Source organism: Castor canadensis, chromosome 14 (assembly GCF_047511655.1).
Source record: "Castor canadensis chromosome 14, mCasCan1.hap1v2, whole genome shotgun sequence".
In the NCBI taxonomy this organism is placed as follows: Eukaryota; Metazoa; Chordata; class Mammalia; order Rodentia; family Castoridae; genus Castor; species Castor canadensis.
This window is the reverse complement of record NC_133399.1, coordinates 103,926,515-103,943,043: the sequence shown is the minus strand read 5'-3', so window position 1 is coordinate 103,943,043 and position 16,529 is coordinate 103,926,515. Positions and strand designations below refer to the sequence as shown.

At 46.5% G+C, this 16,529-nt stretch overlaps 1 protein-coding gene across 3 annotated transcripts in view; it reads right to left on the bottom strand.

The window, feature by feature from the left end:
- The window catches only part of Dock5 (dedicator of cytokinesis 5), a 180,777-nt gene extending 166,516 nt beyond the window's left edge, over window positions 1-14,261 (bottom strand). For all 3 annotated transcript variants that reach the window (XR_012441570.1, XM_074055185.1, XM_074055186.1), the window contains exon 1: window positions 14,047-14,261. Coding sequence is in view for 2 of the 3 variants with exons in the window: in XM_074055185.1 (XP_073911286.1) it covers window positions 14,047-14,089 (43 nt within the window). In the remaining variant the exon portion in view is untranslated. The remainder of the gene's footprint in view (window positions 1-14,046) is intronic.
- Window positions 14,262-16,529: the final 2,268 nt, after the last annotated feature.

The following is a 16,529-nucleotide window of genomic DNA, read 5'->3' as shown; positions in this document are numbered from 1 at the left end:
TACATCATACTGATCGTCTTTAAATAGACAGAAGAATCAGATTAATGGTTTAGCCACCAAGAAATAGCCACTTAGAACCTTAAAACAACCAACAAATTAAAATTAAAATTCATGAAATGTGATCCTACATGTTTTCAAATTTAGGAGAATAAAGAGGCGAGACTAACAAACATGAAAAATTCCATCTTTCCTTAATTGGAAATCTTGGATGTGGTTTTGGATTATGAACAGAGAGATGGAGTGTGCCATAAGTAATTAGCTGAATAGTAGAAAGCAAAGTGTATTAAATTATAAATGGCTATCAAGAATTGATGCCAGGAGCATTTATAGCTAGATTATTTGCTAGAATGTGCAAGAGTCAGCATTGGAAGCCAGCACAGGAGCCCTACTTGCCAAACCCACCCAAGACATCCTGTGAGATTTGGGGCAAACCACTAAAAACAGTGTGTTTCGGTTGCTAGAGCTCTAAGGCAGAGGTGTCAGCAGAGGCTGCCTTGGGTCACGGTTACATTAATAATAACAGGATTGCTAAATTCAATTTATTTGTCTACATTGGTAATCCATTCACACTGTACAAACTGTAAGAGGTATATAAAAAGAGTCCACGAAGACTCTCCTTTGTACTCCTGACCCCTTCAAAGAAATGATCAATGGATAATTCCTTGTGTGTTCTTTCAAAAATACTCTAACATGTATATACACACAGATGCACACTTTTCGTGCTGTCCCCAGTGCCTGGTGTAAACAGTCTCTGATACCCAGTGGGTACTGTGAAAATACATGTTTTATGAATGAAATTAATATTATAATTTTTGTACCTTGCTCCATTGCTCAGATTTATCCAGGCATCAGTCTATAGTAATACATTACACAGAACGGCTTCATTCTTTTTCCTTCTAAAATTTTTTATTTAGGCTTAAATATGCATACTGAAAAGTTCACCTACCATACATGTACATTTCACTAGATTTTCACAAAGTGAACACACTCACTTAACCAACACCCAGATGAAGAAGCAGTGAATGTTACCAATAACCCAAATGCCCCCCTTTCCAGCACCTCCTCCAGCCTCCTGCCCTGGAGACATCAAGGGTAACCACTGTCCTGACTTCTGAAAACACAGATGAGCTTTTGCCTACAGTGGTCTATGTGCACACAGAAGGACACAGTGTGTCCCTTTGTGTCTGTCTTCCTTCGTTAGCCTCATGTTCCTAAGATTGGTCCCTATTTCTGTGCACATGTAAATGACCCCATGGTACCGCACTGGCCGAGACACCAATCTACATTTCCACTCAGCTCTTCATAGGCATGTGTGTGGTTTCCAATTTGGGGCTGGTTTGAATAGTGTGCTGTGAACATTCTTGCACACAAGTATACTCATTTCCCTAAGAGTACAACTGTTGGACAGATATGTGGCTAACTTCACCAGGAACCACTGAAGATTTTCCAAATTGGCTGTAGCAACTTGTGCTCCCACCTGTACATGACACCTTCCTTTGCCACCCAAGCTCACCAACAGCTGAGACTTGTCTTGGTTTTGCATTTTTCTGTTTTATTCAGTTCAGTCCATCTGCTAGGGCTGTACTCATCTGGCACTGTGTTTGCACCTCCCTGATGATCGATGAAGACCAGCACCTGTCCACAGGTTTCTTAAGACAACTGGATGCCATTTTTGGGAAGCATTTATTCATTCTGGTTCCTTATTTTTCTATTGGGCTATTGGTTTTTCTTATTGATTTGGTTCTTTTGGCATTTTCAATATAAGGTATTGGTCAGACATGTGGATGGGTTTGTCTTCTTCCACTCTGTGGGTTGCCTTTTTAATCCTTAAGGGCATCACTTGATGAGAAGAAGGTCTTAACTTTATTATGATCCAGAATAATTTTTTCCTTTACAATTAGTGTTTTTTGTGTCTCTTTAAGAAATCTCTGCCTGTGCCAATGTCAAGAAGATGTACTATTCTACTTTCTTCTCAGAGCTTTTGCTGTTTTACCTTTCAACATCTAAAATCAATTTTTATAGGATGAAGTAGGGGGGTCTTGACACATTTTTAAAAAGCATTTACAGTACCACTTTTTGAAAAGATCACCCTTCACCTGTAGCAGACAGTGGCATCACTAGGCTGTATGGAGTTCTGTTTTACATCTATGCCATAAATTACTAAACCCATTTCCTACTGGGCAGTGCTTAAGTTGGTCTTGTGGTTTTCTGAAGATAATGCTGTAATGAATAATACAGGAGCCTTGTCCACACGGGTTTCTTCTCATGTGTGGATATGGGTAGGATAAACTCACTAAAATGGAATTGCTACGTCAAAGGCTTTGTGCATTTTCGTGTTTGTTTTGAGACAGGGTCTTACTACGTAACCCATGCTAGCCTCTAACTCACGATCCTCATGTCTCCACCTCCTGAGCTGGCCACGTGCATTTTCAATTTTAATCATTACTTGATAAGTTATGCCAATTATAACTGGATTCTTCAGACCATAATGACCCCACAGCGCTGCCACCGGAAACAGAACATCATCGCTTCAATTATACTACAGCTCCCCCCAGGTTTGAACCTTACGATCCTTTCTTTAAAGACAACAGGTGTATAAGTATGCTTCATAAAACATTCGTAACCATAAAAGTTCCCAGCAATGCGTCAGAATCCTGCACAAGTCTAATACTAACCGTCCTGACAGAGCTTGGAGCAGACCTTCCCTGCTTGCCTCCTGCCCTGAGGGAGAAAGTACTGGAGCTCCGGCAGGAGCACTCTGGACACCAGGCATACAGACATTGCTTCTGCTTCAGGAGGAGTGTGCTCCAGGACAAAGGCAGCAGATAGTCCCGTATGACAGGAAGCCACATCTCCTCAACCAGGCTGAAGTCATCTGCTCCTCTCAGAGACAATGGAGCAGGAGAAGCTGAGTGGTGGGACAGCGAGGTGTCTGGTACGTCCTTGACTTCTTCAGAATATGGCACCATCATTTTGTTCAAAATTCAAGTCCAAAAAAGTAGGCATTCTCTGACTATCCCTATGCCCTTCCTTCCCCCTCAAAACCTGACCACACAATGACACTGGTTCTCAAACGTGTCTGTGATGTGATGAGAATGTCACATTCCTTATTAATTCTGCAAATGATGTTGTGTCAACAGCACAGTGCTGTGAATCAAAGACCCTGAGGTCCCATGACAGGCCTAACACCACGTGAAAAGTCACCGTCCAAACTGTGGAATCCACAGGGTGTCATCCACTTTGCAGGCTCAAACCTCCCAAGACACACTTCCGTCCCAGAACTCTTAAAAAGAGGAAGATGTTTTCAGAGTTGTATCTAACTTACTGAGTGGTGGATATACTTACTTTTTTTTTTTTTTTTTGCAAGGTAGGGGATTGAACCCACGGCCTCACATATGCAAGGCAAGTGTTCAGCCTCTGAATCTTATAACGAAACCTGAAAATAAAACACAGGTGTTTTCTTCTGGGGATGGAGGTCTGATAAAAAGAAACTTTCTCCCTCCTGTGATATAAAGAGAAAAGCAATAGCTAAGAAATGAGTTGAAACAAAACTCTGCAATGAGCAGTGTGACTTTGGATAAGTCATTTATGCCTTGTGGGTTTTTTTTCTTTTCTAGCATGATGGTTTTGGGCGAAAGGTGGCCCTGCTGGCTCCATCTCTTCAGACCTCAAGATTCTCTACACACGATTGTTCTAGCAATCTTAGGACTTAGAGTTAGTCGGTCTATGGCAAGAAGAGCTGGGTGTGACAGCCATTTGGCTCTAGACTCACAGGAAGCACAGACTGAGTACAGCACAGCCTGCCGCGGGCACACAGGTGACAAGCCAGCTGCAGGATGTGCTCTTGCTCACCTTGGCTGAGTCAGTAAAGAGCTAGTTCAGTAAGGGATTAATCTCTGCTGCAATTCTCTTCCCTCAAGTTGTTTTCAAGGTTAAAAAGTCGACACTCAGGACCCTTAGAGGGGGTGCCCCAAGGATCCCACTGTCACCTGATGGGGACAATCAGAGTTTCATCAGGTTTGGAAATCTGAGAGAAAATGGTACAGTCAGGAAAAGGTGGATAAATATCTGAGGCGGATCTGAACAACAGGGGCTGTGTGATGGCCTAGAGTTTTGAGAAAGACAAAGCCCACTTTTGTCTCTTGTTTGGGAAGTGGCTGCCAGCAATTCAGACAATCATTAGAGTGAGCCCTGACCGCCAGCCAGGCTCCGAGAGGACACAACCTGAACATCACTTGGAAAAACACAATTAACATGCTGGGCCATTGCTTCCCTGTTTGCCCACGTCTCTGCTTCAAAACAATTTCTCAGATGCACTTCTGAAGGCTTGGTAACAAAACCCCATTCATCCTGAGGTATGTTAGACGCTAATTACAAATCAAGGTCAGAGGATTCCTCAAGCATTTGTGTGTTTTGGTTTTTTTTTTCTTTTGGCGGTACCAGGGTTTGAACTCAGGTCCTCACACTTGCTAGACAGGTGCTCTACCAGTTGAACCACTCTGCCGGCACCTTTGTGTTCTTTGATGTCCACAGTCCACAGACAAGTTGGGTGCCAGTGGCTCATGCCTGTAATCATAACTACTCAGGAGGCAGCGATCAGGAGGATCATGGTTCAAAGCCAGCCCCAGGCAAATAGTTCAGAAGACCCCATCTCAAAAATATCCAACACAAAACAGGGCTGGTGGGGATGACACAAGGGTACAGCGCCTACCCAGAAGGCATGAGGCCCTGAGTTCAAACTCCAGTGCCAAAAAAAAAAAAGTCCACAGTAAATAGCACACCTCAAGTTAGTTTACATATCTGAAGAGAAAACATTTTCCCTCCATTGAAATATTGAGCAAAGAACAAACTGTAAGACCCCAATCAAGTTCCTGGACCTCGGAAATAGGGGTCAAGTTCATTACAACTCCCTTTGAAGTCCTGGATCTTTTTATTCTTTTGCAAAGTACTAAAACTCATTTGTGTGCAGAGGGCTGTAATTAATATATTGAGTATGTCTGGAAATAAGCTAACTGTTGGAGATTTTGGGCTTTATGGGAAAATTCACTGCAGTGAGACTGAATTTTATACCCTCAAACCTTTCCAGTTTGTTTCTTAAAATTTAGATGAGGAGAAACCACCAGTTCACTTACATTTTCAGCTAACGTGGTGGCAATATTGCATCTATGACAACCGCAGAAATTTTGACAAATCTTTTTTACTTTTTTTCTTTTTTGAGACAGGATCTTATTATATAGCCTCCAACCTGCAACTCTCCTGCCCCTGCCTCCTGAGTGAAGAACTAATTTTTGGAGTAACTAATATCTTTGCTCCAAAGCCCCTGGGCTGGTACTCTAAATCACATTTTCTTCTCCCCCATGTTACCTGTGGTCTCTTACCTTTCTCCTGAAGTTACCTGGTGCACAGCAGCTATGCTATTAAGCATCACAACTCCTGCTTTGCAAGAGGAAGTCAGTCTCATGTCTCGTTTCTTCCCATGGATTGCACCTTCTTTCCGACTCATACTCATCGCAGCACCCATATCCAGTGACTCAGAGCCTCCTAAGTCTCCCCCATGGTGATCCCAGCCTTTTCTTTCCACTTAGCCAATCCCACAATGCCCTTCCTCCACAGAGCCTCCACAAATAGCTGGGGGAAATCCCCATTTTCTTCCTAATGAATGCATCATTTATTATTTCAATTCTTCTCCTGCCCCCTGTGTTCACACAAGCCTGTGCTCACTACATTTTATTAAATCTACTTTATTATTCAAATGTCCCTTTTCCTACTGCTTTTCGTGTTATCTCACGAGAAGCATGCATGGGATCATATTCTCAAAGTGTGGGCAAAACCTCTCCTATGGTAGGCAATAGGCAAGACACAGGTAGGTGATGACTCAGCACTCACTGAGCAGATATTCAATGGGTGCTAAGAGCCAGGTGCCATTCCTGGGACTGGGGTAAACAGACAGAATACACAACAGTTCCTGTCCTTATAGCTTTGCATTCTAATATGGAAGCTAGTCAGTCAACACCAATGAACAAAGGGGCATGACTAGACATCCAGAGGCGTGGGCCAGGATGGTGGTGGTGATTTAAGAGACGGGTCTCTCTGGGAAGGGGTTATCTGAAGGAAGACCTGGATAACACAAGAGAATTGGATATTTTAACATCCAGGAAGCACATTCCAGAAGAGGGAGGAGCAAGTGCCAAGGCCCTGAGTCAAACTGTGCTTGGGGAGTTCAAAAAACAGAAAGAAAGCCAGTGTGGCTGGAATGTAGGGAGGAAAAAGGGAGGCAAAAAGGCAAGCAGCAGATGCAATCCCGCAGGGCATATAGGCCGTGACTATGAACTTCAGTGTCATCCTAATGACAGTGGAAATACCCGGGAGGACTTAACGCAGGGAAGTGACATGGGGCTTTTACCTTTCAAAGGGTCCTCTGGCTACTGTGTGCAGAATGATTAAGGGCATAGGGGGGACAGTAAGGAGACCAGAGGCAGCTCTGGGAAGGAGATGCAGGCTTGTGGGGAAAAGGAAGCAGCAGACAGAGCAGGAAGTGGTGGCTAAGGGTGTATCTGGGGGTTAGACAGACCGAACGGACATCATGACAGACTGAATGTGAGTGACTCTTATGTGTTTGGTCTAAGCCACCGAACAGATGTAACAGAAATGGGGAAGGTGCAGGCCCTGTGCTAGAAAGGATCAAAACTTCTGCTCTAACACACTAAGCAGGAATGTCCAACTGAGAGCCCAGGACAGCTGCCTGCTACTGAGATGTTGAGACCCAGGGAGGAGGCCTGCAGGGTCTCTGAATCCAGAAGTCAGCAGCAAGTGGATGGGAGTCAAAGCCAGAGGGCTGGGAGAGGTCACCTGGCAACAGGTAGATAAACAGACACAGAAGTCAGCTCATAGTACAACATTAAGAGGTCTGACAAAGCAGAACAACAGGGAGGAGGGGGCAGGGACACAGGAGGAAGACCATAGAGAGAGGGATCAGAAGGCATTTTAAGAAAAAATGCTATATCAAATCTACCAAACACATGGAAATGAAAAGGCTCCCATTTTCAGTAGCTGTAGATTTTATATTTGCGAATCTGTTTGCTCACTAAAATTTACTTGTAACCCCAAATCAATATCCCTAATGCCTTCTTAATCATCCCCAGGCAGCAGAACAAGACACACAAGTTCCCAGATGAGCCCGAACAAGGTAACACTGCCTATATACTGGGGATACGTTCCAAAAAACCCCAAAGGATATCTGAAACTGTGAACAGTACCAAACACCACATATACTATGTTTTTCCTACACACACTTATGATAAAGTTTAATTTGTAAATCAGACACAGTAAGCGATTCACAGTAACAACTAATAATAAAATAAAACAATTATAAAAACATGCTGCAATAAAATTTCATTGCCACTCTTGTGCTCTGGAGCTATTAGTAAGTAGAATAAAGACACCAGAATTCAAGCACTGTCATACTGCAACTGTTGATCTGATAACCAAGATGGCTACCAAATGATAATGGCGGGTAGCCTATACAGCATGGATACCCTGGACAAACAGATGACTAATGCCTTGGGTGGGATGGACCTGGGTGGCAAGAGATTTCATCACATTACTCAGAAGGGCATGCAATTTAAAACTTATGAATTATTTGTGCCTGGAATTTTCCATTTAATGTTTCCACTGCTCATGGGTAACAGACTGTAGAAAGCAAATCTACGGACAAGGGAGGTCTACTGAAATCACTAACTCAGTGTTTGCTCTGACTTTGTATAACATAACCTCTACTCAGAAGGAGACTCGAAGAGAATCTCAGATAGAAAGATTCTGATGGGCACCAGACTCCTCCTCCTTTAATAAAAGAAAAGCAGACCTTGGGCTCAAGCTTTGCTGGGCAACAGGGTCCAGACAGAATCCAGCACTCTGTTCCTCTGTTTTTGTGGCCTTTGTTTTTATGGTTGCTTCTTTCATCACTTACCATGGCAAGTGATGGTAGGGAGGCAAGGTTTTCTTTTTCGATAACTGCTTAAGTAAAAGGACGAAGCAGGCAACAGAAAGACAACATCACACAGAAACAATACGATGGGAGTGGGTATGGTACTAGTCGTGAAGGTGCTACTTAATGATACCTAGACGTGGCAAGAATCAGGCGACAGGTGAACAACAGGAGCGTGGGTACACAATGCGGGGGAAAGCCATTTGGGCATAAGACACATGGCACGGATGAGAGAGTAGGCTATGAAGCCTGTTCCCCTTGTCTGGAAAAGGTGACCATCACATCCACAGTTACCACCACGATGATTTAATGAGGCGACATAAATCAACAGTGCTCAAACTTGTTAGTCTAAGAACCTCTTTACGGTCTTAAAATTACTGGGAACCATTAGGGAGCACTGTCCATCTAGGTTACATCTATAACTCTGTGTGTGTGTGTGTGTGTGTATCCTACTGGGAGTTGAACTCAAGGCCTCACACTTGCTGGGCAGGCAGTCTACCACTTGAGCCACTCTGCCATCCTTTTTTGCATTGGCCATTTTTGATATAGGGTCTCACTTTATGCCTGGACTGCTCTCCTACTTGTACTTCCCACCATAGCTGAGATGACAGGCACGTACCACTGAACCCAGCCACTGGTTGAGATGGGGTCTCCAGAACTTTTTGCCAGAGTTGGCCTGGGACCATGATGCTCTCTATCTCCACCTCCCAAAGTAGCTAGGATTACAGGGATAAGCCATCATGCCTATGCCATGCCCAGTGATTCATAACTTGTGTTCAAATTCATAGGCTCCATGGATTTGAATAGGAAAGAAAGCTATCTCTCTATTTTCTAACAGACAGTATTTACTTCAGTTATGAGTACAGGCAATCAGTATTCAAACCAACAGATTGTTTAATTAGCCAATTAATTTTAAAATCACTATAGTAAACCCAATACAAGTTAGCAACAATGCATAGTTTTGAGTGAGACTAATTTTGCCAGCAAAACCACTAGGAAACATGGCACTCTTTCACATATTAGTAGAGTTCTTTAGCTTTACAGGAGCAGCTGGATTCCACATCTGCCTGTGGCATAGATGTGCTTCCTGTCACACTCCACCTCTGGGAAACTCAAGAGAGAGATGATGCCAACAGGCCAGTGACATCTTAGTATTACTGTGGAAAACTTTTAATCTAATGAACCTCTGAAAATGGCTCCAGGACACCTCTGTGTCACCAGAATGAACTGAAATAAAGGATTTGGGACAGTACTTGTTAGGGCAAAGTTTGGAACGGTACTTCACAAGGTAATTTCTATTTAAGCCTTCGCCCATGTTGTCAGAACAGGAACACATCAGGGCAGGGACTTTGGATGCACACAATTATACGACATCCAGCACCACGTCTGTGCAGAGACGTGTTGTTACTGCTGTTGCTCAGATGACTCTGTAATTAATCAGCTGTGTGGACATCAACCAAGGAGTCTTAATCTATGTTCTAATTCAGAGTGCCCCTGGATGTGAATAGGAAAGAAAGTCACGCCTCTATTTTCCAAGGGACAGTCAGCGTTTGCTTCAGTTACTGCCATAGACAATAAGCCACAGAAGAACAGTAGGGCCTGAGACACTGCCACCAGTAAGAAATCATATATGCTCGTCACTAATTCGAAATTATGGTAGCTATGATCTGTCATTAGATCTTGTTATTTCATGCATTAGTAAAGAGACACATATATTACAATACGGAAAAATTGAAAAATAGCTTGACAACTGCATTTCAATACAGGAAATTTTCTTATTTACAATCCTCTGTGCTTTCATTGATGTATTCAGAAACATGATAGAGGAAGGGCTCACTGGCTTTATTAGACTGCCAAAGGCGTTCCTGCAACCCAAAAGGCAAGAACCCCTGTGAAGCAATTCACAGTCCCTCTCCAGGCACCAAGTTCCTCTCTTGAAAAGGAACCTGGACTAGTTACTCTGACAGCCCCTCCCTGCTGTCACACTCCAGCTGTAGCAGAAGGAATATGGTGTCACAGGGAGGAAAAATTGGATGAGAAGCAACCAACACACCTGAATGCATTAACAAAGACCCACAGAAGTCTGACTTACGTCTGCAATCAACATGTGAGATCTGCTCTACAAAGCCAAGTGCTTTGGGACCCGCTGGGGACAAAAGCAACTAAACCATTGAAGAGCTAACAGTGAACGCAAACATTTCTCCAAATGACCTGCTACCACCCTATAGAAACTGGTATGGGGAATCCCAAGGTGCAATAGTGAACTACTTTGCAAAGGATCTGTAACCAACGTGATCTATACCTGACATAAACGGCTTGTGTGAAAGCAAACAAAAGTCTTTCAATAACTGAAGAGTGACTTCCTTCCTACTACTATCTGCTTAAAATCCAAATAGAAGTGTTTTATACCTTCACATGCTCAAACAGCAAAAGAGGGTGAGAGAGAGAAAGGGAAGGAGGCGGAGAACAGGAGGAGGAAAGGAAGCAAGAAAAAGGAAGAAAGGAGGAAGAGAAAGTCTGCCTAGCTGCAGGGAAGAACACTTGTTCCTAAGCACTTAGCACTCAGCTGTACACACCTCACTCTGGGGTACTAAAGAACCCTGAGTTTGAAGAATCAGCACTATCAGTCCCCCCACTTGATAACACGCACTAACCATTTAGGTCCACTCAACGCTAGAGATTAAGTCAATAGTACTATGTTCAACAACTAAGGGTTCCCAGACAGACTGCATTTCAGTCCCTGTAGAAAAATCTATGCTATGTCAGGAACACCCAAGAGGGACACCAAGAGAACAGTAGAGCCAGGAACTGGTGGCTCACACTGTAATCCTAGCTACCTGGGAGCCTGAGATTGGGAAGATCACAGATCGAGGACAGCCTGGGCAAATAGTTCCCAAGACCCCATCTCCAAAATAACCAGCGCAAAATGGACTAGAGGTGTAACTCAAGAGGTAGAGTGCCTGCTTTGCAAGCACAAAACCCTGAGTTCAAACTAGTCCCAACAAAAGAGAGAGAGAGAGAGAGACAGAACAGAAGAGGCTGCCAAGTTCTCTGGGTACAGTTGGAGTGGAGAGATGAGCTCCACCCTCACACTGCAGCCCTGCAGAGGCAGCCTCCTCTCCAGCACACTGGTCACAGGCAGGGCCAGTTCTGAGTCATCACAAAGCTTCAACATGGCTACCCTATGGCCTCCTTCACTAGAACCAAATCAACCAGCAGACACTCTGCAATGATAAGATTCCAAAACAGTCCAATATGCCCAGTTATATTTAAACAAATCTGCCTATGCCCTGCTTCCTTGTTTGCCTAGCAGAATCATTCTCTCTCTCCCTCTCTCTCTCTTTACTTGCAGAGCTCTCTCTCCTCTAACCAAACAAAATACCTATCAGGGTGAATAAGATGCTAGAATCTAGTGGGGAGAAAACTGCATTAAGCCCCCAGAGAAATTAGGTTAGTCTGCTTTAGAACAGCACCCCAAGATCAAGGCAAGCAGTACTGACTGCACTAACACCCCCTTAATCCACAGGGTATATGTTCCAAAACCCCAATGGATGCCCGAAACCCTCAACGATACCAAACCCCGTATGTACTGTGCTGTTGGGAAACAATACTTCTTATAATAGTTTATAAATTAGATACAGTAGGAGATTAACAAGGGGTAGCAAGAAAATAGAATTATAATATACTGTAATAAAAATTATATGAATGTTATCCTTCTCTGGAATTTTCCATGTAATATTTTCAGACTCAAGATGACTGCAGGTCACTGCAACCATGGAAAGTGAAACAGTAAGAGGGATTACTGTATACACCTGGCACACTTCCTGAGCGGTAGGGGTACACAACCATGACCTCATGATATCTGAGTCACTGATAAGGACAAGAGACTAAGCAACAAAATAAGCGAGGGGCAATGGAGGCATGGTGAGGAAGTGACGTGAAGATTTGGGAAGCTCAGGGGTTTAAAAAAAAAAAAAAAAGCAAATTTGAAGGAGGCTCAAAGTGGAACAGATTTGAGCCCCAAGGGAAGGGCTAGATTGTGGAAAGCAGAGTTGGAAGGATCCCCTGGACAGGGGACAAGCACAATGGGAGCAAAGTCCCAAAGGAGGGACTCTCCAGTATATTGCACTGAGAGAGTGGCTTGTCTGCATTGGCGGGTTAATGAAAGCAGCAGTGAAAGAGAATGGTGGTGCAGGGAGTTGACCCCAGGATGGGAACTCTGAAAACTGGGCTCCCCTACTCATCCCTATAGGCCAGGGCAGGCTTCCCAGCAGGGAGGGATGCACAAGGCCTTTTCAGGCAACAGGAGATCATCACCTGGTTAAGGTGTGCTAGCTGTGGGTCCTTTGTCAAGTCCACACCTTTTCCTGAAGTGCTCCTAATTACATCCTGGAGCAATTAGCTAACACCTGTGCTCTAGCTGTGCAATCCAAATATTTTTCTTGACTGATGATAAGTGAGTGACACCAGCCGACTCCAGAACACCAGGAAAAACATTAAAAAGAAAACTTCATATCTTGATCCTATGACTATGGCAATACAAACTCTTTTTGCAACACTGAAGTCATATTTTTGGAAACAGCTTTTAACCTAGCTAAACAAAACCAGAACTGATAACTCTTTTGTAATTAGTAATTAGGCACTGAGATTGAACCCAGGGCCTTGAGCACGCTACTGAGCCCTGCACCAGCCCTCTCATCTGTATGGGCACTTCCCTTTTAAAACTACAAGCTGCTTACTAACCGGTACCTGGTCAGACTAAATCAAGTCCTGGTGGTCTGGGGCAGGACAAATAATGCCTGTAGCCACAGGAGAGAGCTAAGATTCTGAAAGTAATTTAACAGCAAAAGGGGGAATGTGGTTGGAGAGAAAATGTACTTGGGACAGTACACACACCCAAGTGTAAGTTCACAATCTGTATCAATCTAAGAAGAATGTAATAAATAAACATGCGACGGTTAAAAAAAATAAACTGATTTATGGCCACAGAGGTAGGGAGAGCTATCGAGTGTCTCAGATTTAGCTGTCAAAGCATAGAAGGGGAGCTTGGGGACTGCTCCCCACACCAGAAGGCGAGTAAAAAGAGGGGCACTGGAGGGAGTGAAGTCAAAGATTAAATTCCAAATTGGCCAAGTGAATGAACCTGAGGGAAGTGATAAAATTCTCAACCATACAGTTTATCCAAGAGGCTTCCTTCCCTCTAGTCTAATTGCCCTGCTAATGGCAAAAGCGTCCCACCTGACCTCAACCTCGCTCCTTGATAAAAAGTGAAAAGGGCCACGGTTTTCTGCCCGGGTACTTCAACGTCCCACACATCCACCGTTTCGGATCCAAACCCACACGACGACAAGCAGTCTTTGGCAACCGCCGGCTCTCTGGCTCCGCGGTCACGAATGCCATGCACCGGACCTGTCGTGGCTGTCTTTAATCAACTGTCCCCCTGACACCACGAAATTCGGGGTTCGGAAGGCTCACACTTCTCCGTTCACTCTGCGCCCTCCTTCCCACGCCACCCACTTCCTTCCTGCCTCTCCCATCACCTCCACACCGCAACTTCAGCTTCCCATTCCAGCTGCACTGTTATCAGGACCCAGACCCAGGGAGGGGCGGAGGGGGAGGAAGGCTCTCCACCCCCAACTCCTCACTTTGGGGCGCCAGAGAAGAACCTACGAATGGGTGGTTGGCACAAGCAGCAACACCCGGTGTTCCGCCCTCGGCTGGCCACCTACTGCTGCATGGACTCACCACAGGGCGCCCCACGAGTCCAGGCGCTCTCCTCGCCTTGACCTTCCTACTTTGCGAAGCGCGGGAGCTTGGGGTTCGGGACTAGACTCCTTCCGTCCCCAAGCCGGACTGCCCTTTTAGCCCCATCGTGTCCCCTAACATAGAGCGACTTCCCCAGCGGCGCTCGGGGGAAAGGCTCTGACCCCCGGGGCTGCAGCAGCCGGAGCGGAACCCGGGTCCGGGTGGCCGATTTTGCGCAAGCTCGGCCCGGCCGCTGCCCGCGAACTTCGCGGCGTCCTGGTCGGAGTGGGTTGGGGTGGGGTGGGGCGATCACTCACCGACCCCGTACTTCTGCCTCTTGGTCGGGATCCAGCGGGCCATGGCGGCGACCTCACCCCGCGGCGGGGCTGCGGTGGCGCGGCTGCGGTGGCGCTACAGCTCTTCGGGCGCCGGCCGCCACCGCGCGCTCCTGCGCGCCCCGGGCTCTTCCGCCATGTTCCGCCAAACTTCGCCGACTCCGCGCGGGCCGTCGCCCCGCCGCGCTGCTCCAACTCGCTCCCGCCGCGGCCCCGGCCCGCACCCGCGCCGCCCGCGGTCACCTGCTGGGCCGCCGGCCGCGCGGCCGTGCGCGTCCCTCCCGGCGCCGCCCCGGCCCCTCCCGCTGGCCGCGCCCTCCGTCCGGGGTCCGCCTCCGAGCCGCCGGCTCCGGACTCCGAGCTCGGCCGCTGGCGTCCCCGGGCACCCTGGGGTCTGGCTCTTCCCTTCCCGCGATCTGCTGTGTCCCCCGCGGGGCTGAGTCCTGGAGCGGGGTTCCCGGGAGCTATTCCCGCGGCGGGCGCCCCGGGGCTGCGCTGGAGGCGCTGAGCACCCCCGGGCGGCGGGCGCCGAGTGCCGGCTGCGCTCCCACCGCGCACCCGGGCCGTGGGGGAAGGACGAGGAACTAGCGACAGTCGCTTCTCGCACTGGGGCACTGCCGATGCCTGGCACCGCGCGGGCGCCCAATAAATACTTGTTGAATGAATGGGCAGTGGACTCCCGCGTTCACCCCGAGAGCCGGAAGACCGATTCCGGGGCAGACCTGACTCCCGGGGCCACCGCTTACGGCCTTGAAAGCAGAACAGTTTCTTCCGATAAACGGAACTGGTGCGAGGGAAATGGGGGCTTCAGAAGCATCACATCATTTTCTAGGGGATCCCTACGTGGGGAAATTATTTAAAAAGTCCTAATCTGGAAGTCCTATATCCCCAAACACCTCCACTCCTCCCCAGCAGAAGCGATCCAGACTTTTTCACGCTCAGAGAATGGAGCCGCCCCAAGACCTCCCTTTCCCAGCTGGCCAGCCGCCCAGAAGGCACCCAGGCAGAGAGATCCCCGCACGTCCTGCTATCTTTTCTCCAGCAATATTGACCAGGATCCAAAAGCAGGGACTGAGCGTTGGAATTGCCGTGACCTGCAGGTGGCGCCCTCTCCAGGGAATTCATTTACCCTAAGGAGAGGCTGAAGATGTGGGGGGGGAAGGGGGAGAACCCCCTCTGGCTATCCCAGGCTTAGAAGTGACATTGCAGAGTGAACGTCCAGCTTAAGTTCAGGGACCGAGAAAATACCTTTTGCAAGAAATTGTATTGTCCTTGAAGTCTGTGGACGTTTTCTTGCCTATTTGCAACATGAAAAGGTAAAAGAAGAGTGTAGCAAGGCATAGTAATGCTTGATTGGAGAATTAGTGCATTTTAACTTTGACTTTTTTTTTTTGCAAAGCCATGCCTGAAATTTCTGAAAAATCCTGTTTTTCTTCCTAAGAAAGTAAGGACTTATTTTTCTTTATCAACTCAACAGGTATCTATCTAGCATTCCCATAAAGTGATGATAAATGCATCCAGAAGGAATTCCATCTCCCACCAAATAATTTCTCTTCTTCTCTGGTCAGTGACCTCACGCTGGACTTAATTACGGAGGCTTGGTAATTTCTTGTTTCCATAAAGGTAAAGTACCTGATAGGTGTCAGGCACTGTTCTAAGAATGGACACATCGTAGTGAGTACAGTAAACCCCTACCTTCACAGAGCTTGTGGTGCAGAAGGGGAGAGGAGACAAGAAATAAAGGTACACCAACAGAGGACAAGCCTGCAGGGAGAAACGCAAAGCAAGGACGTGTGTATGAGTCTGGTTTACTGAACAGCCTAGAAACAGTGAGATTGAAGGAAGTGGAGGGGGGGGTACTATGGACAGAAGGAACAGCAAATGCAAAGGCCACCAAGCGAGTTTGACAGGCTCCCAAACCAGTAAGGAATCTTGTGCAGTGAACTGAATAAGAGGCCAGAGGAAGCTTGGTCCAAGAGGCACAGGTAACCAGATGACGTGGGACAGTAACAGGCCATAAGGACTTTGGATATATATGATGAGAAGTTCAGAGGTTTTGAGCCAACCAGAGGACATGATCTCACTTGCTATGATGTAGACTGTTAAAGGACAAAGGAAGTGTGGATGGAAGGCCATGTCAGTGGTGCAGGCAAGAAACTGAGGCGGTTGTTTGCAGGATGTGGGGGAAGGTGGAAAAGAGGTTAGGTTCTTGACTTATGTGGACGGGGGAATCAGCAGGAGGGCAAGGATGAGCTGGCAGGCATTTCCCTGAGCTTCTGGCCCCCACAGTGGGCTTCATCAGAATGTGTGTGTGTGTGTTTAAGAATTCTACTTACTGTATACACTCCAGGTCTCAAAAACCTTGGCTCTTGCCCTGGGTATGAGAGACGAGGTGAATGAAAGATGACTGTAAGGTCTGGGGTTTGAATACATGCTGAATAGAGCTGATGTTTTGGGTTTTCTGT